Source organism: Balaenoptera ricei, chromosome 2 (assembly GCF_028023285.1).
Source record: "Balaenoptera ricei isolate mBalRic1 chromosome 2, mBalRic1.hap2, whole genome shotgun sequence".
Taxonomy (NCBI): domain Eukaryota; kingdom Metazoa; phylum Chordata; class Mammalia; order Artiodactyla; family Balaenopteridae; genus Balaenoptera; species Balaenoptera ricei.
The window spans coordinates 25,859,149-25,883,923 of NC_082640.1; the positions used below are offsets into that span (position 1 = coordinate 25,859,149).

Consider the following 24,775-nt stretch of genomic DNA (forward strand, 5'->3'; position numbering starts at 1 on the left):
ATGAAAATGGCAATTTTTCTTCCAAGGCCTTCCTCCCAAAACATCAGTGCAACCACCAGACAATCACCAATAGAGGGGTATCTGACAAAACACCTAACCAGTCCTCTTCAAGGTCCAAAAACAAGACAAGTGTGAGAAACCACAGAGCACAGCCAACAGGAGCCTAAGAAGACTTGACAACTGAATGCAGATGGGGTCACCTGAATAAGATCCTGGAACAGAAAAAGGACATTTGGTAAAAAACCAAGGAAATCTGAATAAACTATGGACTTTAGTTTATAATAATGTATCCACGGTAGTTCATTAACTGCAGCAAATGTACCACACGAATATAAGACGTGAATAATAAAGGAAACTGAATGTAGGATGTGTAAGAACTTTCTATACTATCTTCTCAACTCTTCTATAAATCTGAAACTAAAAAACGTCTATTAAAAAAAATTCCTCTGGGTTGACGCCACCCTAAGTCACTACAGCAAACAAGGGAAACTCCAGGAAATAAGGTCACTGAGTGGGCTACAGGGCCTCCTAGAAAAGAACAGAACACAGTTCAGATGACGCTGGCATTTTCGCTGGCAGTCTCACATCCTCTTACTAGAAGTGAGTTTCTTAAATGCAGTGGTTTTCACACCTTTTAGTCTCAGGACTCCTCATACTTTAAAAAATTAGTGAGGACCCAAAGACCCTTTCATTTACGTGAGTTGTACTTACCTACAATTACCACATTAGCAACTTTAGTGCATTTCAATATAACAATAACCCCATTACATGATAACATACAGAACATATTTTTAAAACGGTATTTTCCAGGACTTCCCTGGTGGCGCAGTGGTTAAGAATCCACCTGTCAATGCAGGGGACACGGGTTCGAGCCCTGGTCTGGGAAGACCCCACATGCCTTGGAGCAACTAAGCCCATGCGCCACAACTACTGAGCCTGCACTCCAGAGCCTGCGAGCCACAACTACTGAGCCCACGGTGGCACCCTAGAGCCCACACGCCGCAACTACTGAGCCCTCATGCTGCAACTACTGAAGCCCACATGCCGAGAGCCCGTGCTCCGCAACAAGAGAAGCCACCTCAATGAGAAGCCTGTACACCGCAACAAAAAGTAGCCCCCGCTCACCGCCAACTAGAGAAAGCCCGCGTGCAGCAACGAAGACCCGACGCAGCCAAAAAATTTTAAAAAAAATTTTTTTAATGGTATTTTCCAAAACAAAAGTTAGAGAGAAGAGTGGCACTGTTTTTACATTTTTGCAAATGTCTTTAGTGCCCAGCTTAAGAGAAGAGAGCTGAATCTCAGAGTTCTGTCTGCATCCAGCCTGGTGTGACAGCCTCACAAAGATGAGTGCTGAAAAGGGGAGGAACATGTAACAGCCTTTCCAGACAATCAAGGCCCCAGGAGTTGCCATGCTCATGCTGGAAACAAGTTTTCCAAAATCTGGACTTCACTTGAAAGCAAGAATTTTATCTTCAGAAATACATATGTCAGCTGTTTTCCTTGAAGTCACAGTTCATAGCATGCATTTTTGAGAAAATGCCAAATCCCCAAGTCTGAATAACCAGAGTTGGTCCGTCAGCTGCTCGTTCAAGCACAAACTTAAGAAGCAGTGGTGGAGCTCACAACACAATCACAAAAGTGCTCCTGGTCAGACAGCAGCACACTGCAGGGGCAGAAGGACTTCATCCTACTTCCCATTTCATCACACAGACCATGAGAGAGACGGACTCAAGGGTCTGCAGTAATGAAATTAATCATTTTTCCTGTGCCATCAAGGATGTTCTTAGTAGGGACTTCCCTGGTGGTCCCGTGGGTAAGACTCTGCGCCCCCAATGCAGGGGGGCCAGGTTCGATCCCTGGTCAGGGAAGTAGATCCCGTATGCATGCCACAACTAAGAGTTTGCGTGCTGCAACCAGAAGACCCCGTTTGCCGCAATGAAGATAATAAATAAAAATAAATATTAAAAAAAATAGTATTCTTAAAAATAAAGATGTTCTTAGTGAACTGCCTGCTTTCTTTTTTGACTCAGTGCCTTGCAGTGAAGAATAAGGCAACTACTAGGACCGGCTGGTGCCAAAGCCGAAATTCTCAGCCACAGTCTCACCACTGACTTTGCATCATCAGTGCAAATGTCAACATAGTGCAAGAGGCAGATAAGTATTATGAAAACAGTTTTGACTTTGCAGACCCCCTGAGAGCCACGGAGAGCCACTGCTTAGAGGCACGGATTTGCTACACACAGTGAGCCTCATGAAAAACCTCACATGGGGCCCGGCAAGTAGTCAACACTGGAGAACCAGGGCAGGGAGCCACAAGGCTTGCGTGCATATACGCGTCTGGGGACTGGGAAGCAAAGACAGCGCTTACCTGTGTGAGATAGAAGACATGCGTGTGAGGGACTGTGAACAGAGCGTTGACTGCACCTCGGAAGGTATAGATCTGTTGGTGTGGGTCCCCCACGAAGATTTTCCCACATGGCTGAGACAGAACTATGTTCATGATCGCTGCGACCAAGAAGATGGAAAGTAAGGGCTCTGAAGCGACACCAACCCACGGAGCAAAAAGAAACCAAACTAAAGACAGAAAAGGATGAAAATGCTTGCACACTGGACAACAGAGTTATCTTTCCCTCCAGCATAGGTGCACTCAATCCAAAGAAATGATTTTATAACAAACAAAAGAAACAGCTTCTAACCCTACGAATGCAGATTATTTTTACTCCTAAATAAATTATTGAGTATAAGAAACCACATAGGCAAATATAAAATGAGACAAGTTATCTTCTCTGATATTATAATTAAAGGCCCCAAAATGACCTACCAAGTCACACTATTTTCTATCAGCCACTGGAAAAATACACAACACAAATTGTTCACTCTAAATTGACTACCTTTTCCCCCTCCGCATGAGTTTCAACCCAATCATCTGGTGACCTAGGCTCAGCCAATATTTTAAGAATAGCGCAAGCAAAACATTTAGAGAAAATTAAGTCTCCTTTGGGTGAGGGGTGGGGGTGGAGAGACTAGTGCTGAAATCCACAGTCAGACAGCAAACGGTTTCTGAATGACTAAGCGTCACACGCTCCTCCTCATGACAGACAAGAATCATCGACTTATGCACACACGTGCCCTCTTACACATTCACAACACTGTTGCTATGTGTTTGGGACTACTGGTGTCCTGAATGGTTTATCACCTGGGGTACAGTCCTGGGCCTCGTCCACAAAGATGGCGTCAAAAGAGGCCAGCAGAGGCTTGCTGAGCTGCCAGAGTTTCAAGTAGCCTACAAGAAGGGGCAGAAGAGTCAGAAATCGGAACGAGGCGGGTCCACAGCGGGGTTCAGGACTGGGCGCATGCGTACCGTCGTGCGTCATATGGTAAGCCTCCTCCTTGCACTCGCCCAGCTTCCGCATGTTGTCCCAGAGTCGGCTCGCTTCGAGGACACCGTTCTAGAAAGCAAGTGACATGGTGATGTGAAGGTCATGACCCTGAAATCAGGAGTTCATGTCCATGTGCAGGGGTCAAAGCAAAGGCCCCAGCTCACGGTGAACGGCAGCCCCTCCCTGACCTCCCCCGGCTCTACGAGGGCCTCGTGTCAACGTCAGGAGCCCAGATGGGCAAAAGCCAGGGGCTGGACCACACCCAGTGGTAGAGCATCGCTCAGGGAGCACAGCATCTGATGAACCAAGAAAGGCTGGATGATTCCTCTAGATTTATGACTTACAGTTAATTCATAAAAAGTGTTGTCAGGGCTTCCCTGGTGGCGCAGTGGTTGAGAATCTGCCTGCCAATGCAGGGGACACAGGTTCGAGCCCTGGTCTGGGAAGATCCCACATGCCGCGGAGCAACTAAGCCCGTGAGCCACAGCTACTGAGCCTGCGCGTCTGGAGCCTGTGCTCCGCAACAAGAGAGGCCGCGATAGTGAGAGGCCCGCACATCGCGATGAAGAGTGGCCCCCGCTTGCCGCAACTAGAGAAAGCCCTCGCACAGAAACGAGAACCCAACACAGCCAAAAATAAATAATAAATAAATTAAAAAAAAAAAAGTGTGGTCAATGACTGAAAAAACTTGATAAAAATTAGAAAAGAGAATCGCATCTTTAGACCCTGGACCAGCAGACCCCATGACGAGCTCTTATAAACCCTGGGCAGGAGCCCCATCTGTGAAATGGAGGACCAGGCTGAGGACTAAGCAAGATGAGTGCTCTTCACAGAAAACCCTGTACACTTCGCAGCCAGCACAACCGGCCTAGGGTCTCCCCTCCACCTCTACCTCCTGCCAGCAGCTCTAAAGACATCAAAGACCAGAACAAACCAGCACCGTGTCGAGCCCTTGTTCCTCCCGAGCCCTAACTCCAAAGGGACTGAGACACTCACCAGCTTCTCGCTCTGCTCGACCATGACTCTCTGTCCCTGGCTGTTCTTACACCAGATGGGCACGTGGTCGATCGTCAGCTCGTCATCAGCCGAGGCAAAGAAGTTTTCCAGAGTCTTACATACTAGCTTGGCCCTTATGAAGCCACCCTTCCCTTCAGCGAGGACAGAGTTGACCATGAAGGGGGTTAACTTGAAGAGATTCAACTTCTTCTTCAATTGGTACCTGCAACACACATCCCAAAGGCACAGGGTTGGCTTTTGTGGCAACTCGGGATTTAGTGTCTCCCCCAGGCCTGCCCCCTTCTCTCCGATGACACCACCAGGTCACTGGAAGTGGCACATACAGGTGACGAAAAAAAGCCAGAGGAGCTGAGTGAGGTCCTCGTAGGATTGGAAAGGGCTCCGTTACGCTTTCCAGAATTCACATCTAATAACCCAGGAGATGAAGCGGCTCACAGCAGATACCACTATTCCAAGGTGTGGACCAGACTCCAGGAGGCCCCAGGGCGGACCCTCGAAGCTCCCTGAAACTTTCTCGTCCAAAGGGACGCGGCTCAGAGGCCCTGGGTGCCTGGAACAAGTGCCCCTCAGCCCCGTCTTCTTCCCTCCAGCTTCTGAGGAAAGCCTGAATGGGTCAACCAGACTGGTGATGCCCTGAACTTTAGGCAAGTCACTCTGACCTTCTGTGCCTCAGTTCCAGAGACATGAGAATGCCTCCCTCAGTGAGACAGTGTTATGCTTCCCTTAGTAACAGTATATCTCTATGGGGTGGAAGTATAAATTACTCAATCTATGACCATATTCCCTGCTTGTAAGTGAAGATAAAGCACTAAGTTTTCTCCGAGTCACTGTGGTGTACTGACTGCAACGTGAGAGCAGTAACTGGACGTAATGGCAACAGTGGCACCACGATGCTCACTTGCGCCCGATGTGTCCGTAGGCCATGGAGTGGAAGGTCTTGCAGATGACATTGCTGGGGAAGACGAGCTCGGCCTGCTTGGCGATGCTCTTGTTGAAGGTCACGTACAGAAACCTGCTCTCGGACCACTTCTCAGCGTACTTGACCAGGGTGGAGGTCTTCCCAGTGCCTGGGGAAGCCAAGAGCAAGGGAGGTGACCCTCTGACCAGGAATAAAGGTTCCCACAGATGCCATAATCGGGTCCCACCCATGCCTATCTCCCCGCTTGCCTGGGACCAGATAGTGGCAAGTTCTCCCGTACTGACGAAAACTAAAAACGGTGCCGTGAAGGGAGCAGCAGACTCAAGACAGAGCCACCTGGGTTGGGGTTGCAGCCCCTGCAGCTCTAGAGAGGGGCCAGTTCTGTCTGCTCCTCAGCCTGTGTGGGTAACACTGACCTCATAGGGTGTGCAGGATAATTACCCAGGTACCCAGCAGAAGAACTCATAAACGGTAGCTATGCTGGCCTAGGCACCATTCATGCTTTGAAAGCAAGAGCGTGAAAATGAGATTCAAGGATCCTTCCAACCCGTTCTGAACTATCCTATCTGCCCCTCCTCCCCGCCTTTCATTCAGTTATTCAGTTAGTCAACTGCCACCCACTGAACAAGTATTTCCTGAGCACCTACTGCACATCCAGCCCTACGCTAGGCACTGGGAGCATGTCACAAACACAAAGCAAGGTTCCTGCATTACAATCTAGTTGGGAATAAAACACCAACAGAGTTGGAACAACTGGAACAAAAAAAAAAAAAGAGAGAATAATGATAACACAGTAGAGTGAAAAAGAATATGGATCTGGAAACAAAAAAGAAAATCTCGCTTATAAAAGAAGAAAAATAGCACCTCCTTTCCTACCTACCAGGGCTGTTTGAAGATCAACAGATCAATGACATAGTGTGGAGGTGTTAACAGAAGGTGCGTGTTGGCTATTCTTCCTATGTAATCAGGCACCAAACAGTTAATACAGATTAGTCACAGTGAGAGTTCAGAATCACGGAGGTCTCAAAGGGCTGAGGAAGCCTCCACCAAGAAGACACAGAAGTGACAGGGGTCAACATCAGATAGCAGAGAGATAGGGGGAGTAGGGGGTGGAGAGGGGAGGGGAAAAGGCACGTTTCTGGAGAGAAACAGATCCAGCTTTGAATTCTACCTCCACCACGTATTTGCTCATTTAATCTGGACCACATCATTTTAATTTCCCTGAGCTTTAAAACCTCATACATAAAGTGAACCAAAAATTCCCTGGCCATCCACACTTCCACCACGGGGCGGGGTGTGGGTTCAATCCCTGGGGAAATAGGATCCTGCATGCCACGCGGTGCAGCCCAAAAATAAATAAATAAACCAACCTCACAGAATGTTAGGATTAGCACAGGGCAGACATTTAATAAAGTGGCTGTTGTTTTTAGTAGGATATTTAGGCAGAAAAGAAGCGGGAAGGCATTCCAGGTAGAGAAAATAGTATGAGCAAAGGTTCAAAAAGCAACCAAGTACTTTAAGAGCCAGGAAGCACAATTAGCTGACTGAGGAATGTATGTTAGAACCAAAAGGTAGGAGGCCCTTCTAGACTTCACCCTATAGAAATCAAGGAGCTCCTGACACTGTCTGAATAGGGGATTCACATGACCTGCCGCCCCATAAGCAATCAGTGTCTGAGCAGATATGATGATACATAATAGGCTGAATCAATCCCAGTGGCATCTACCCCACAAACAAACTCCTATGGACCATTTGTTCACCAGGAACTCCAGTATGGATGCCCCCCCGGAGTGGTAAGAAAAAGCAATTATTCCTTGGCAACTGCTTTTTAGATGATTTAATTGCAGCAGTTCAATAACAGATTAAGGTAAAGATATTCTGGCAGGTGGCGGGTAAGGTGGTAAGAGGTATTTCAGGAATGGCAGCCCCCTTACCTGCAAATGCCATAATTTTTACCACCTGGAGAGGTTCCATCTTATGGCTTAGGATCAGCTGTTGTTCATGTGTCAGCTGGATGGTTGTTTTCTTGCTGTAATCATTACAGAAAAGAAATTAGGAAAAGAATAAGGAATTGAAAAGATCAGGTGATGGACTGTCAAAAATGAGACAGGAAACCAAATGGGATGAATAAAATTTAACCAGAAAAAAGGGGAGGGCCGCCCCCCCTTAGGGTGATTAAAATGTTCTAAAACTGGGTTATGATGGTGGTTGCACACTCAGTAAATCTACTAAAAATTACTGAATTATACAATTAAAATGGGTGAATTTTATGTAATGTAAATTATAACTCAATAAAGTGGTTAAAACAAAACACCTTTTCCTCTTTAAGTACGAGAGTCAGGAATCAAAGACGACAACACACACATCCTTACAGACATACCCTGGCCAGACCGATGGTTCCTCTTTGACTTCTGTGGCCTGAGCACAGGAATTCTCCTGAAGATACAGGCAATAGAAAATGTTGTAGTGAATCCTAACAGGAAAAAAGCAGATTAGAGATTTTCAAATTCAGTCACAATCTGTATCTTATTTTTCCTCAGATGTTTTTTAGACTCCTAACCATTGCTAAAAATAAAATATATACCACCATTTTATGAAAAAAAGGGAAGAAAAGGGTTTAAATATACCTAGAGCTGAGCTATATTTACCTGCACCATTGGTGGTAAATATTTGGAGAGCACGGTTCTGGGAGAGGTGCCTGGCTGCGGTGGGCAGAGGCAAAGGAGATAGACCAGGACGTGCTCTTTGGGGAACAAAACGTAGCCACGTATGAACACAGAAGGTTCCATCCACTCCAGGCTCAACAGCCCTGAAGGGAGACACTGTCTCGGGGATGGTGTACGACCCCACGGCACCTCACATTCACAGAGCCCACTTGCCTGCATCGCTGCCCTCAAACCTCACGGAGAACCTGGTGGAGCAGTGGGTGGTGGGGCTCGCCCAGCGGTAACGCGGGGAAGGGGCAGGGCGGGGACCAGTTACCGGTTGCTGATGTTGATCCCTTTCTCCCGCATGGCGTAGAGCAGCACGGCAATGCAGTACAGGGTCTCGGTGATGTCTGGCATGGTCACTGTGGAGCTGGGCCGCCGGAGGCAGAACAGCAGCTGCTGGATGTCATTGACGCTGCTGGACAGGAGGACGATGGCCGCCACCAAAGCCCACACGTTGACACCCTGAGGAAGGAGGTGGACAGGACGGGAGACGAGACCCAAAACACAACCGGTAAGAATCACATGGGACAGCCGGTGAAGAAAGCCAGGTTTGGGGTTCGTGTACCTTCCTCAGACCGTCTAAACGGAGCGCAAACTTCCCGAATGACATTTGGGAAACACCGGGAATGTCTCCTTTTACCCTGGATTCCTTCTTTCTCATCATTTTTGGGTTTGAGTTCTTAAGTTTTCTTTGATTAAATAACATTTATAAAGTACTTAATGCAAGACCCTGCACAGACGTGATCCTCCTGCCTGCTCACCAGCCCACTCCAACCCCGCCAGGTCAGTGTGAGCTCTCAGGTCCAGACACTCAAGTCAAACAAGCTCACTATTAAATGGGTGCCCACCTGGGAGGCACAAAAATTGGGGGATCCAAAAAAGACAGCAGTCTTTAGGGGGAAATCAAGACTGACAATTCAATGGCATTAAGATGTTAATTTACTACTTACTTTATATTATCATTACTTAATACTTATTAAATATTAAGTTAACTAAATATTAAATTATTGAAAATTTATTATTATGGACACAGTATGCTCCATTTATTAATGTCTAAGAAAATGTTCACTAACATGGAAATATCAATAATAGACATACAGGGACTTCCCTGGTGGCTCAGTGGTTAAGACTCCACGCTCCCAATGCAGGGGGCCCGGGTTCGATCCCTGATCAAGGAACTAGATCCCACATGCATGCCGCAACTAAGAGTCTGTAAGCCACAACTAAGGAGCTGGCAAGCCGCAACTAAGGAGCCCGCCTGCCACAACTAAGACCCAGCACAACCAAATTAAAAAAAATAAGAATAATAATAATGGACATATAAGTATATAACTATCATTCTTAACGTTACTGCAAGCCTCCCTGTTAAGAATGCATCCACAAAAAGCAAAGTTCCACACACCTTTCACTACAACCATACTGGGAAACAAATCTCACTCCATCGACAATCACTTCACTAAAGATGGACAGAGAAATGCACATGGCTGGATTTCCAACCCTCGACTGGCCGCAGAATGAGGCTGAGGTTGCATGTGGCTTCCAAAACAAAATTTAAGAAGAATCGCTATCCAGATGAGAAGCCACAAGACAAAGGAAACTGGGGACTATTTCCAGCTTCTCATTAACTCACTGTGTGTCAGTACAAAACCCTTCTTTTCTCTAGTTCTTTCAAATAACCCAAGGTGTCAACAATACAATGGGCTGCCTTGTAAAGAAATCCTTACTAATCAAAGTGTGTAGAGGCTAGATGACCATCCTTTGTTGGGACTGCTCAACAGAATGGGAAATTGGATGAAATACTTTTTAAATTCCTTCCAAATTAAAGAATCTGTAACAATGTAGCCTTTTATTTCTCTATGGGACCAATGACAAGATTAAGGCTTCAAAGCAAAGGCTGAAGGAAGATTTTGAAAATAAATCTGAAATAACCTTCAACCAAACTTGATCACCAATACACTTTCTTCCAAAGAGAAAAGGTGTCGCCTCCCCAACCCTCCCCTCCCTGCAGCCTCTTCACGTACGGCAGGGGCAGCGTAGAGATCGGGGAGGTGTTGGCGCACGCAGGCCTCTGCCTCGGGGAGGAGGAGGTGATCCCTCAGACTCCACAACGCCCGTCCAGGGTCCACACTCGGGGAGCACTTAGTGGTGGCTGTGTAGCTGTAAGACATTCACAGCAGCGTCCATGGGATAGGTGATCCATTAAGTGCTGATTTCTGGGAAAGGACTTTGGAAACCGACTTCCTCCCAGGAAACAGGGACTCACCGGATGAGGTTCAGCACACACAGGTCTGACTCCTTCTCTATGCCATAGCTCGAGAGGATGCCGTCCACTTTGCTGACTGCTTGCTCTTCATTCATCAGGTATTGGTGATACAGCTTTTTCCAAGGAATGAACTAGACAGTTTAAAAAATCCAAAACAACATGCAGGCAAGGGCTATTAGAGAACTGATCAGGCCACAAACATATAATCGTTTGAAAAACAATCATAGTCTACAATTCAAAAGCTGGGCAAATAGGGTAGAAACATTACACAAATTTTAGTTGGAAACTAGGAGAAGGGGGCGGGGGGTCCTCGGCTTCGGTTCCGACATTAACTTCTTACAGAATCTGGGAAGAGCTAGTGCTTCAATTTCCCTATCTGAAATAGTGTCCTGTCCCTTTTGGGACACTAATGGCTCAGAGCTTCAGCGAGGATTAAATAACATGAGAGTTGTGGCTATACTAAGATTAGACAAAATAGACTTTAAGTCAAAAGTTATTAGAAGAGGGACTTTCCTGGTGGTCCAGTGGTGAAGAATCCGCCTTCCAATGTAGGGGACACAGGTCCGATCCCTGGCCGGGGAACTAAGATCCCACATGCCACAGGGCAACTAAGCCCACGTGCCACAACTACTGAGCTCACGCACTTCAACTAGAGCCTGCATGCTGCAAACTACAGAGCCCACGTGCCCTGGAGCCCACGCCACAACTAGAGAAGAGAAAACCTGCACACCACAACTAGAGAGAAGCCCGCGTGCCACAACAAAGAGCCCACGCGCCACATCGAGCGCTGCAATGAAGATCCTGCATGCCTCAATGAAGACCCGACGCAGCCGAATAAATAACTTAAAAAAAATTATTAGAAGAGACAAAGAATATTACTTGATGATAAAAGGGTCAATTCACCAAGAAAATATAACAATTATAAATATACATGTACCAAATATCAGTGCTCCTAAATCTAGTAAGGAAACACTGACAGAACTGAAGAGAAAAACAGACAGCAACATAATAACAGGAGACTTCTATACTCCATTTTCAAGAATGGACAGAACAAACAACACTGGACCGAACAGACATATACTGAACACTCCGTCCAGCAACAGTAGAATATACAATCTTCTCAAGTACACACAGAACATTCTCCAGGAAAGATCACGTACAAGAACACAAAACAAGTAAGTCTTAACATATTTTAAAAGACTGAAATTATAGAAAGTATGTTTTTCAATCACTATAGAATGAAACTAGAAATCAGTAGCAGAAAGAAAACTGGAAAACCCACAAATATGTGGAAATTAAACAACACACTTAAAACAACCAATGGGTCAAAAAGGAAATCACAAAGAAATTAGAAAATACCTTGAGACAAATGAAAACAAAAATACAGCATACCAAAACGTATGGAATGAAGTGCAAGCAGGCCTAAAAGTTAAGTTGATAGTTATAAAAACTTACATTAAAGAAGGAAGATCTGGATTTCCCTAGTGGCGCAGTGGTTAAGAATCCGCCTGCCAATGCAGGGGACACGGGTTCGAGCCCTGGTCCAGGAAGATCCCACAGGCCGCGGAGCAACTAAGCCCATGTGTCACAACTACTTATCCTGTGCTCTAGAGCCTGTGAGCCACAACTATTGAGTCCACGTGCCTAGAGCCCATGCTCTGCAACAAAAGAAGCCACCACAATGAGAAGCCTGCACACCACAATGAAGAGTAGTCCCCACTCACCACAACCAGAGAAAGCCCACGTGCAGCAATGAAGACCCAACACAGCCAAAAATAAAATAATTTTTTAAAAATATTTTTAAAAAATGAAGACAGATCACAAATCAATAACCTAACTTTACACCTAAAGGAACTATAAAAAGAACAAACTAAACCCAAAGCTAGCAGGAGGGAGGAAATAATAAAGACTAAAGAGCAGAGATAAATGAAATAGAGAATAGAAAAATAGGGAAAAAAACCCAATAAAACTGTTTTTTTTTTTTTTTTTTTTTTAACAAGATCAACAAAATCGACAACCCTTAGATATATTTTGGAAAAAGAGAAGATTCAAATAACTGAAATCAGAAATGAGAGGGGAACATTACAACTGATGTCACAGAAATAAGAAGCCTTATAAGAATACTATGACCAACTGCAGGTCAACCAACTGGATACACTAGAAGAAATGGATAAATTCCTAGGAACACACAACCTACAAAGACTGAATGATGAAGAAACAGAAAATCGGAACAGACCAATAATAAGTAAAGAGATTGAATCGGTAATCAAAAGCCTCCCAAAAAGTTAAGAGTCCAGGACCAGACTGCTTCATTGAAAAATTCTACTGAACATTTAAAGAAGAACTAACATCAATCCCCCTCAAACTCTTCGAAAAAACTGAAGAGGAGGGAGCACTTCCAGACTTATTCTGAGGCCAGCATAACCTTATACCAAAGCCAGACAAAGACACTACAAGAAATAAAAAGAAAATGAGAGCTGTGACAAGGTCACTGAAAATAACCACGTCATTGCTGGTGATGATAAAAACTGCATTATTCTAACATTTCAAGAGATAAGGATAAGCTGGGATATCTTCCCAAAATCTTCTCAAGCAGAATGGAGGGAAACCTCATCTATCCCCAGTTCATGTCAGAGAGATCTCAATTAAATGGGTAGAAATACTGACCCAAAACAGAGTTCACAACTAAAAACAGAAAGCTATTTCTTAGAAAGTAGGAGACAAGACCCCAGGCAAAGAATGGAGCAAGAGCGATGTGAAATTTCCTCCAAAATCTTTTGGGCTTGGAAGAGAAATGTACTAAGTTTTGATATATCCACCTTTCCCTCCATCTCCAAGGTTTTAAACTTCAATGCATTTGAAGAATAAGTTAAACTCTCTACCTCTGGTTTATTCCCAATGTCTGGTCTAAGGGACGTACAAGCTAAGCAGAACATTCTACCAGCCCTCAGGCTTACTGGAGACCTGAACCTGGGAAGTATAATGACACAACAAAGGGAAGGGCAGGGCGCAGGATAACGGTATCAGGAAATCCTTTCTGAGATCACAGGCTGCCCCTGTGTCATCTTCAAAAGGTACTCTTGTGACTAAACGCAACACTCATTTACTAATCACCTACTATATGTAGAACATTGTGAGACACAGTGCCAAATGCAAAAACAAACAGGACAACCAGCCCTCTAGCAATGCGCTAATAATTTAAAGGGAGGAAGAAGGCTCTCTAAGACCATAACAGAACATGATCAGCTTGAACAGAGGTATAAATCACTATAGTAGCACAAGGAAGAGAGTGAGAGAGTGATTTCAATGGGATGGAATGGGAAAGCGTTAGTCTCAGAGGGCAGCCTTGAAGAGGAAAGACATCAACAGAGCTATGAGGGGCCCTTTCGGTTGGCTGGGGGAAGTGGGGTGCAGATTAGACCAACATAAGGAAAGTACTGTGCAGTCCACGGTTGGGAAGCAGAACATCATTGGTTGTGGCCAGAATACAGGGATGGACTGGAATGAAGTCAGCAATGAGCCTGGAATAATGAGGCGGGACACACACAGAAGGTCCCAGGTGCCTCCGGGAGATTGGGATTTGATTCTGGAGGCAAATGGACACCAACATTTCTGAAGAAACGTCACTGTCAGGAGTACGCATTAAGTGAAGCGAATCCATGAACTTTTAGAGAAAACATGAGAGAGCAAAAAGCACTTTCCGTACCAGTGGATCACTGATTATCTCCCTCCAAAAGTGGCACACCAAGCTCAGATTCCAGTAGAGGTCTTCCATGGGGAGGAAAGCAAAGATGTGCCTCAGGACCTCGCTGGGCAGGCTGCAGATGTGGCTCTGGGGTTCCTGGCAGGGCGAGGTCCCAAGAAGCCCATAGTAAGAGTCAGGAACAGGATCAGGACCAATGTCCTCCACCTCCTGGCTGGATTCTCCAGGCTGCGCAGAGAACCACGACACACCGTCCTCTGCTTCCTGTCTGCCTTCCCTGGGCCGTGTGCACGACAGGGACAGATGATGCCGTGGGGTCTTCCTAGAAACCCCATCCCACTGACTGGTCCCTGTGGCTTGATTCCTCTCGTCCTCGAAGGACCGAGACCGCTTCCCTGACGAGCGTGGCCATACTGCTCCGTCACCTCCCTGAGGCAGGGCACAGTGGCCTTCTGCAGCAAAAATCATCTCGTCCTCCGAGTCCTTAGAGCTGTCCTGGCCCACAGAACTGCTTTTGGCCATGTCATTGGTGCACCGCTGCTGGCCAGCGAGGAAGAATTCAGGGTTGTATCCCGGGCATCCTCGACCTGGACAGAGAAACCAAACAAGGTGAACGAGAAATGAATAATGACTGATGACCCTTTGCTGACCCAAATAAGACAAACTAATTTTCAATTATCTATTTTAATAGAGGAAAGAGACAAGGATGTATTTTATTGGTCAACTGATTATATAAATAGCTTAATCCAAAAAACATTTATACCGGGCTCTATCATACAGTCAGATACACATTTGGAAAGAGACAGAGACCAGTCTTTGGATGGTGTGAGGACCACACTACACCTTGCAATATATACAAACTGAATACCTGAACGGACAGGAGTACACGAATGCTCACATTCACACATCTGCTCATAAAATTCACCTCTCCTGGCTTGTTCTTACCATTAAAAAAAAATAATCTAAATTTGCGTAAGTAGAAAGGAAAATGCTTTAGATTATCAGGATACAGTAAAACCCACTCTTCTCATTTGACAGTTAAAACCCTTTCAATTGATTTTTATTTCCTCCTGTGAAACTGACACATTATTTAAAATATAAAAATCAGAATTTTCTTCCTATTATTAGAGTGGTATCTAATCTAGTCTATACATTCATTCAATAGGTATTTACTAAGCACCTATGATTTGGAAACAAATATAAACTGTATGTAAATCATATAATAAAACAGTATATATAGTCCCTGACCTCACAGACTTTTCAGGCACTCAGAGGAATCCAACTGGTGATTTCACACATCACCACGGCATTTTTAAATTCCTATAAATTATTGTAAAATGCCAATGAAGTATTTAAACACCTTATCAATATACAACAAAATATATGGTACCTTCCTGAAATGGCTGTAGCCAGAATTCTCACTTTAAAAATTAAGAGAGTGGATCAACTATACTTCAATAAAATTTTTTTTAAAAAGGAAATAAAACAAATTAAGTTTTAAAAATTGAAAGTAAAAAAAGAGTGGAACAAAACTACGTTTAGCTTTTAACAGGATATAAAACTTACTACTTTTTTCTATGTTAGAAAAAAATTATAACTGCTTCTGGGGCAATGTGATAGAAACCCAAGTTTTGAAGTCAATAGGCCAGGGTTAAATTCTGATGTTTTCTAATTGTGGAGTTAATTACACCAATATTTATGAAGAGCTACCACCTGCTCAGTGCTAGGACTCCACACTGAAACACACATGCTGACAAGTCTTTATCAGTAAAGAACTCACAACACAGAGGAGAAGTTGACTTATACACACAAAACAGACAAAATATCAAACACTATATAACCACCGAGTTTAAAACTGCCTCATACAATTGGTTACAGTGGTTCCAAAAAGTGGTAAACAGAGACTACAATCACATCACAAGAATTGAAGATGACTAGTGAGATCTGAGTTGGATTCTGAAATGAGATATATCACAGGGAAATAAGGCAATCTGGATTATACAAACAGGTATTAATGAAAGTGGGAATTCACTTAGCACTAGATGGGTCATAAGGAAAACAAGCTGCCAGAAGTAGAGCCTGCATGTAATAATGTCAGGGGATTGAGCCTGAGTCCCTAATAGTAACAGGGAACATACCACACTGGAGGTTCTTGAGAGTGGCAGTGACATTACAGAAAATGGTACTCAGGAACATTATTTGATATTCGAGCTGATATGGAAAAAATAAAGTCTGAAGGCAAGGAGAGGGTTATTGCAGCAGCCCAGGTACGAGGTGACAGAGGGCACAATCTACCGTAAAAGCACTGAGTGAGGGGACATTTGGGAGAAAAAGAGTGATATGGTGGACCTAGTGATGGACTGGACAAAGAGGACTGCTGAAGAGTCAGGAAATCACGACGGTTCCAGAATGGAATCGTGGTGATGCTGGGACGTGTTCCCTACCACGTTATAGTTAAGCCAGCTAGTGGAATTCACTCAGCCGTGCTTTTCTGGGGCTTTTACCAACCACTGTGATAGGATGGAATTTTCACAGAAAACTCACAAATAGTGAAAAAGTGTCAAACTATTGCAACAGAACCACAAGATCACAGTAGCAGTATTTACAAATACCGGGAGATATTCAAAGGCCACACACACTACAGATTCTGAAACGCAAGGTATTTTGGGGGAAGACATACCTCTAGTCCCTCTTTTGGTTCTGGGTCTAGGATAGAGACCGTGGTTCGGGTCTCTGTTTGTCCATCTTTGACCGAAGGGCTGGGTCACGGCCAAGTGACTCTGAGCCAGATGTTGGCAGTCGACGGCTGTAAGATGCTTCCGCTTAAACCGTCTCACTGTTTTGTATCAACAGGCAGAAGAAATGGGACACTTGTTAGTTATCACCAATTCTACAAGCTAGCCAGCAAGTTAACCTTTTCAGGAATACAGTGGCTGTGGGCCACCCCAGCCAGCCGTTTCCCTCTTCCCCATATTCCCATCAACTTTCAGTCATTTTATAGTTTCTTTGCATCTCTTCCTTAGGATTTGAGAATCCTAAAATAAGATCCTAAAATAACCTTCTTTTCCACCTATCATACTTTGTAGAAGCCCTGATCATGAAATGCTCATTCAAAAGGAAGTTGCCACTAATGGATAAATGGAGATCTGGTAACTTTTCCTTGACTTCAGCCAGGCCATTTATACTACCATAATAACCATAAATATTTTAAGAGTTGGCTATAGCTTTTCAAAAACAAACTCATGCATCGTCCCCTGTATACACCAGCTTCCCCAAGTCTGAGAAGCAGAAGGCACTAAGCGGACAGTCACAGTAGATTTCCCACCCCCACTGTACGCCTCTCCCCATGCACCCCACCCCACCCCGTGCACCCCTCTCGGCCCCGAGAGCATCTCAGCATCGGGCACTGATGTAAGAGGACAGGAGCAAGGCCCCCAAGTAGAAGAGAATCGAGCCCACTTTTCAGCATCTTCAGAGGAGGAAATTACATATTCTCCCTCAGCAAAACACTACAGCAGTGACTGTGCCTAGAATTCTGTCTCGAGAGTATTGAAATATTTTTGTTTATATTAGTCATTTTTCTGCCAGGTATTTTTTCATTCCTATTTCTGCATTTTATCGCATGTAAGATCTAACTACCTCCTTATGGCATTAAATAGAACAGTTACACTACTGTACAACAGAATAGTTACACTTAAAAAAAAAGAGAGAAGACAAGAACAGATACAAGAGAATTAAAGTGACCCTTTAGGGACTCCCCTGGTGGCGCAGTGGTTAAGAATCACCTGCCAATGCAGGGGAGATGGTTTTGATCCCTGGTCCGGGAAGATCCCACATGCCGCCGAACACCTAAGCCCATGTGCCACAACTACTGACCCTGCACTCCAGAGCCCGCGAGCCACAACTACTGAGCCCATGTGCCACAACTACTGAAGCCCACATGCCTAGAGCCTGTGCCCCGCAGCAACAGAAGCCACCGAAATGAGAAGCCCGTGCACCGCAACGAAGAGTAGCCCCTGCTCGCCACAACTAGAGAAAGCCCGTGCACAGCAACGAAGATCCAACGCAGTCAAAAATAAATAACATAAATAAAAATTTTTTAAAAATAAAAATAAAAACGTGACCCTTTACAGGAGATGGTCAACAGAGAAATCAGTTCCTGCCAGTACCGTATTTTCACAGCTGCTAAAAATACTCCAGTAAACTGTAGTATCAAATGCCAGAATCTCACTCAACATTTCCCGTAAGCCTGAAAACGTCTGAAACCAAGACACCACTGAGTATATCTGATACAGTTTATAATCTTAATAACTCCCCTCAGCCCTTAGCTTCTTCAGAAATGATCCTTCCAAATTTCAGTTTATTCTTTCAAGGTTTAATGTAAGTTTAAAAAAACTTCATGGATATTTCGAGACTTTTTTTTTTTTTTTTTTTATAAATGGAATGTACTGGTTCTTTTTTTTTTTTTTAGAAATTCACGTTCTTTTATTTATTTATTTATTTATTTATGACTGTGTTGAGTCTTCGTTTCTGCGCGAGGGCTCTCTCTAGTTGCGGCAAGTGGGGACCACTCTTCATCGCGGTGCGCGGGCCTCTCGTTGCGGAGCACAGGCTCCAGACGCGCAGGCTCAGCCATTGTGGCTCACGGGCCCAGTTGCTCCGTGGCATGTGGGATCTTCCCAGACCAGGGCTCGAACCCGTGTCCCCTGCATTGGCAGGCAGATTCTCAACCACTGCGCCACCAGGGAAGCCCCGAGACTTTTTAAAAATTACTTCTACACACAGAAATAGTTCTACAGGCCCCTCTGAAAGAACGCTAGAGACCTTTTCACTACATGAATTCAGAGTTAAGATGCAGTGGTATAACTGTTAAGTCATGAAGAAGTACTTAAAAATATGCTCAGCCGGGCTTCCCTCGTGGCGCAGTGGTTGAGAATCCGCCTGCTGATGCAGGGGACACGGGTTCGAGCCCTGGTCCAGGAAGATCCCACATGCCGTGGAGCAGCTAAGCCCGTGTGCCACAACTACTGAGGCTGTGCTCTGGAGCCCATGAGCCACAACTACTGAAGCCTACGCGCCTGGAGCCCGTGCTCCACAACAAGAGAAGCCACTGCAATGAGAAGCCCGTGCACTGCAACAAAGAGTGGCCCCCGCTTGCCGCAACTAAAAGCCCGCATGCAGCAACGAAGACCCAACGCAGCCAAAAATAAATAAATAAATTTATTTTTTAAAAAAATGCTCAGCCGGATAAAAGCAGTGTCACATAGTGAGGGGACAGTGGACTTAAAAGGAAAAAAACAAGGTGTGAGCCCTAAGCTGGCCACATAGTGGCCGGAGGACCCCTGCTCACTTAGCCTCTCTAAGACTCAGGGGTGTTACAATGATTAAATGAGAAAACACACTCCAAAAGACTTGTTAAACTATAAACCCCTACACAAATATACACATCTGCTTATTCTGTTAAACAAAGCTTAGATGTGACTGATTCGCATAAAACATTGAAATAACTTTCAAATTATAAAGATGTTACCTGATGGCAAGACGTGAAGTGTATCAGCAGTCCAATTACAGCCTATTCTGTATTACTGAAAATACCTTTTAAAAAGCCAAGGGACTTCCCTGGTGGCGCAGTGGTTGGGAATCCGCTTGCCGGTGCAGGGGACACGGGTTCGAGCCCTGGTCCGGGAAGATCCCACATGCCGCGGAGCAACTAAGCCCGTGCGCCACAACTACTGAGCCTGCGTGCCTAGAGCCTGTGCTCCGCAGTGGGAGAGGCCACCGCAATGAGAAGCCCGTGCAACGCAACGAAGAGTAGCCCCCGCTCGCTGCAACTAGGGAAAGCCGGCGCACGGTGGCGAAGACCCAATGCAGCCAAAAATAAAAAATAAAAAAAGCCAAGTCATATATCTTAAGTGCTTATTATGAACAGAAAACATCCCCTCCACTATAATGGTTTTACAATTATTTTGTTGTTGAACATATTCCTCATACTTACAGAGGCAGAAAAAATGAATGTGCAGTTTTTCTATGTTAAAACAATAAATTTGGGCTTCCCTGGTGGCACAGTGGTTGAGAATCCGCCTGCCAATGCAGGGGACACGGGTTCGAGCCCTGGTCCGGGAGGATCCCACATGCCGCGGAGCAACTAAGACCGTGCACCACAACTACTGAGCCTGCGCTCTAGAGCCCGCGAGCCACAACTACTGAAGCCCGTGTGCCACAACTACTGAAGCCCGCGCGCCTAGAGCCTGTGCTCTGCAACAAGAGAAGCCACCACAATGAGAAGCCTGCGCCCCGCAACAAAGAGTAGCCCCCGCTCACTGCAACTAGAGAAAGCCCGCGTGCAGCAGCGAAGACCCAATGCAGCCAAAAATTAAATAAATAAATAAATTTATAAAAAAAAAAACAATAAATTTGAAATTTTTCCATATTAAAAAAAAAGCTTGAAGTCTGATTACTCTTTTTAAAAATAAGACACGAAAGTTTACCTCTTCTGCTCAAAATCCTTCATATTACAAAGCCAACAACCTAATTGCTATTTTTTCTGAATGGGGACCTCTGGGCTGACTGGCAGAAGAGATAAGAAAGCTACAATGGGCCTTGCAGAACAGAGTTGGCCCTTGGGATCCGTGAGTTCCGCACCTGCGAGCTCCACCAACCACAGATGAAAAACACCAACACGACCTGTGGTTGGCTGAATCCGCGGATGTAGGATCCGCAGGTCCCTGTCCACAAGGTGGACTCTAAGGGGCCTGAGCCCTCTCGGATTTCAGTGCCACAGGGGGTCCTGGAACGAATTCCCTGCAGAAACCCTGGAATGACTATACTGACGAATCCTGGCCCCTAATTCAGGTGCTCCAAACATACTTGGGTCAACTACAGGAGCAGTTGAAGAATTCCAGCCAATAAACCCACTATCCCTGTAGATCCCAGATATGAGACTGATCTCTGCTTTCTCTTCAAACATTCCCAACTGTTTCAAAGCTGGCAAATACAGTGTCCAGAATTAAAACTGGAGACAGTCTAGAAAAATTATCAACAGAGAATATCTTATTTAAAGACGGTTCCATAGATAAAATCACAAAGGAATAAGATTAACAATATCAAACCCTCAAATTCATATGACCCAGGACCTTGGTGTTGGCACAGACCTGCAGGAAGTGTTCTGCTTCCAGAGTCCTGGTACATCCCAGAGCGGTCCTGCACGAAGCCATCACAGAGCAAAGGCTAGCAGCTGGGTGCAGAGGTGCCCACACTGGGCCATCTGGCCTCTGGGTACCAGCACAGCCGCCTACACTGTCCACCTGGAATGGTCCCCGCAGCCCTGACTGCTCATATGGCAAGCAGAGCTAACACTTTTACGTTCTTACTTTTCTGACTTCAGTGAGAGGTCAGAAACCGAGACTATTCTTTCTGCCTCTCAGGTCTCTGAAAGATGAAGCGCTGTGACTCACTGCACGGGGAGCTGGGGCCCCCGCACCTGTCTCCAGAGTTAACAAGGCACTTAAGTCAAAGGCCGTGTGATGCACTCGGATCCGGAGCTGGGAGACTTCCTCCCTAACAGCCTTGGTTCCCTTCTCATCACAACGAGGACCCTGACAAGCTGCCATGCGGAGTTCACACCACGGTCATGTGGTTTGAACCAGACAAGACACATGAAAGTACCTAGCGACACCCATGCAGAGGCTGACAAAGCCCAGCAGCTCAGAATTACATGTGGACCACACCGTGCTGAGTCTCCTAAAAGATGCCTACATTTTAACAGCACCAACGTTCTTGTGAAGTTATTTAAAATTACTACAGTAAAGTTCTAACCACCTTCTGTTCTTGTTAATATACTTCTAAACCAGCAGTTCAAATACAACTTTATCCCAATAAAGATGCTCAAATGCTACTTCTTGCTTCCCTGGGTCCCCAAACCTCGTGCTGCTCCTCCGTCCTCTGAACACCAGGTGCCCTTTGCATTGCTCTCCAATAGCACGTATTATTAGAAGCTGCTCCCGTTTCTTCAAGAAGCAAACCTGAAGTGGTCGGTGAGGAACGTGCACCGTTAAAGGGATGGAGGGAGATGACAACCAAACTACGTGAGGCCCCAGAGGCCCAGCGGAATTGTCTCCAGGCCACAGTGGGTATCTGTACCCTTGGAGACTCTACCACAGTGACTAATAGAAATGTGTCACATCCCTCAGATGTGACGATAGAAAAACACTGGGAAAGTATGAAAACCATTTGTCAAACAGAATTTTGCTCCTTCCCACGCTTTTTCTGTGATGGTCATCTCACAGAGAGATGCCTCACCGGACCACAGGAGCAGTTCCCAGCCTTGCATCTCAGTCTGAAGTGGCAATCACCTGGACTGTGGCCCTCTGCCAATCACCGATCTCTTCACCTTGATGATGATCTGTCCCGCCCACCCCCGCCCCGAGTCAGGCACACTGCTGGAGATTAGACTCTCCTCAGCCCCCGTGGAACGATCATCACTAAACCTGTATGAGACCACCAGCCCTGAAAAGGCAGGGAACATGTCTCATCAGCTTCTTCCTCAAAGCACTTAGCACGACACTGTGCAAATAACAGTTACTCCAACGCTTATTGAATGAGAAGTACGTGCTATGACTCAATTCTGTTGTAATTCGCCTAGCTTCATTTTGTCATCTTCTTGATTGCAAGACAATTTAAAAAACAAGTCACACAAAGCAGAATGGAGTGCTCCTGGTTTCGTGGTGAAGACTGTCGGTCCCCTTCCTCCTTGGCACATGGCTGGTCCACACTTCTCCATCGCGCTGGTAGCTAGAGGCCCCACAGAATGTGCATAGAGGGATGTGCGCCTCTTCCAGGCCTGGCCCATAAAAGCCTCTCCTGCTCCTTCCTCCGTCCTCTGCTCCCATCCAGAGAAGGGAAAGGTGACCCCAGGGAATCTTAGAGGCCACACATTCGAAAAGGAAGACCCTCCAGCAGCCTGGGTCCTTGGATAACTGCTTTAAAGAGCACCACTCCTCCCACACAATGCTCACACACACACACACACACACACACAAACTGCAACCACCCGAGGCTGTTATGGGATTGAGAAATGAGTTTGGATTGTGAGGTCATTACACGTTTGGATCTGTTTGTTACTGCGGTCACACCTACCCTAACCATTCTAGGATCATTTGAAATTGACACCAAGTCACTTCTCTTCTTCCCCTACCTTTGTTAATCATAATTTATACCAAAAGGCCTGCAGGACTTCCCTGGTGGCACAGTGGTTAAGAATCCGCCTGCCAGTGCAGGGGACCCGGGTCTGGTCCCTGGTCTGGGAAGATTCCAAATGCCACAGAGCAACTAAGCCTGTGCACCACAGCTACTGAGCCTGCGCTCTAGAGCCCGCAAGCCACAACTACTGAGCCCACGTGCCACAACTACTGAAGCCTGCGCGCCTAGAGCGCGTGCTCCACAACAAAAGAAGCCACCGCAAGGAGAAGCCCACACACCACAATGAAGAGTAGCCCCTGCTCGCCACAGCTAGAGAAAAGCCTGTGCGCAGCAACGAAGACCCAACACAGCCAAAAATAAATTTAATTAATTAATTAATTAAAACAAACAAAAAGGCCTCCAAAATTTACAGGTTACAGACCTAAATGGACAAGCTGAAGATAATAAGTGCCTACAATTCCTGGAAGGAAAGATTAAAAAACCACTTAAAAAAAAAAAATCAAGATAACTCACCAGCACAGGTGCCTGACTGGAGATACAGCTCATAACAAGAACCCAGCTGGGTGGTTTTGCTAATCTAGAGAAACCCAACCTCATCCTGTTAGCTCCCCACAAGCCTCCCGCCCTTCTCGGAGGGGCTCCGTGCAGATCAAGCAGACACCCTCCTGTTTCTGGCGAGACAGCAGAGGTGCCCACAGCTGGCCCATCGTTACCAGGAGCAGGTACTTCACAGGCCAAACTGCGCCCTCAGAGAACTAAGAGCCCAATCTGAGCAACATGAACGGTGTTGGTCCCCAACTCCAGTGCGACAGAAAGTATTCATTCAACCCAGGCAGCACTCTGTAGTAATAAAACCACCCTGTATGTCTCTGAGAGACCTGCAACAATTATCTGTACAACTATATTTAATATAAGTTATTTACATACAAATTATTACTATTACTATAGTATGGTTTTTTAATTTATTTATTTAATTAATTAATTTATTTATTTGGCTGCATTGGGTCTTCGTTGCTGCATGCGGGCTTTCTCTAGTTGCGGCAAGCGGGGGCTACTCTTCATTGCGGTGCGCGGGCTTCTCATTACGGTGGCTTCTCTTGTTGCGGAGCATGGGCTCTAGGCGTGCAGGCTTCAGCAGTTGTGGCTCGTGGGCTCTAGAGCGCAGGCTCAGTAGTTGTGGCGCACGGGCTTAGTTGCTCTGCAGCATATGGGATTTTCCCAGAGCAGGGCTCGAACCTGTGTCCCCTGCATTGGCAGGCGGACTCCTCACCACTGCACCACCAGGTTAAGTCCCTATAGTATGTTTTATTAACGTCTTCTTAATCGTTGTTTAAGCATGTATTAACATGTCTTCTGCCCCTAGACTGAAAGCTTTATAGTCTGTTGGGACGTGCAAGGCACTCAGCCCCAGCACCCGACACTCACTGTTCCATAAATATTAATGAACAGAATGCATTAAAAGAACAAATGCACAACTACGGCACTTCCCTCTGAAGAAGATGAGGTTGTCTTCTTTGGCTTTGAAATCCTACACTATGTTATAGGTCCAACGTGCTTCACAGCTTTTGGAAGTTCTTTCACGTA

The 24,775-nt window shown here is 45.6% G+C and overlaps 1 protein-coding gene across 2 annotated transcripts in view; it reads right to left on the reverse strand.

The window, feature by feature from the left end:
- Window positions 1-24,775, reverse strand: part of FBH1 (F-box DNA helicase 1) — a 45,457-nt gene that overhangs the window by 17,101 nt on the left and 3,581 nt on the right. For both annotated transcript variants that reach the window (XM_059912159.1, XM_059912166.1), the window contains exons 2-13: window positions 16,674-16,829; window positions 13,997-14,580; window positions 10,291-10,421; window positions 10,049-10,184; window positions 8,299-8,489; window positions 7,697-7,789; window positions 7,251-7,345; window positions 5,296-5,464; window positions 4,377-4,599; window positions 3,362-3,449; window positions 3,197-3,283; window positions 2,369-2,505 (exon numbers count right to left, since the gene is read on the reverse strand). In XM_059912159.1, coding sequence (XP_059768142.1) covers window positions 2,369-2,505; window positions 3,197-3,283; window positions 3,362-3,449; window positions 4,377-4,599; window positions 5,296-5,464; window positions 7,251-7,345; window positions 7,697-7,789; window positions 8,299-8,489; window positions 10,049-10,184; window positions 10,291-10,421; window positions 13,997-14,580; window positions 16,674-16,829 — 2,090 coding nt within the window. The remainder of the gene's footprint in view (window positions 1-2,368; window positions 2,506-3,196; window positions 3,284-3,361; window positions 3,450-4,376; window positions 4,600-5,295; window positions 5,465-7,250; window positions 7,346-7,696; window positions 7,790-8,298; window positions 8,490-10,048; window positions 10,185-10,290; window positions 10,422-13,996; window positions 14,581-16,673; window positions 16,830-24,775) is intronic.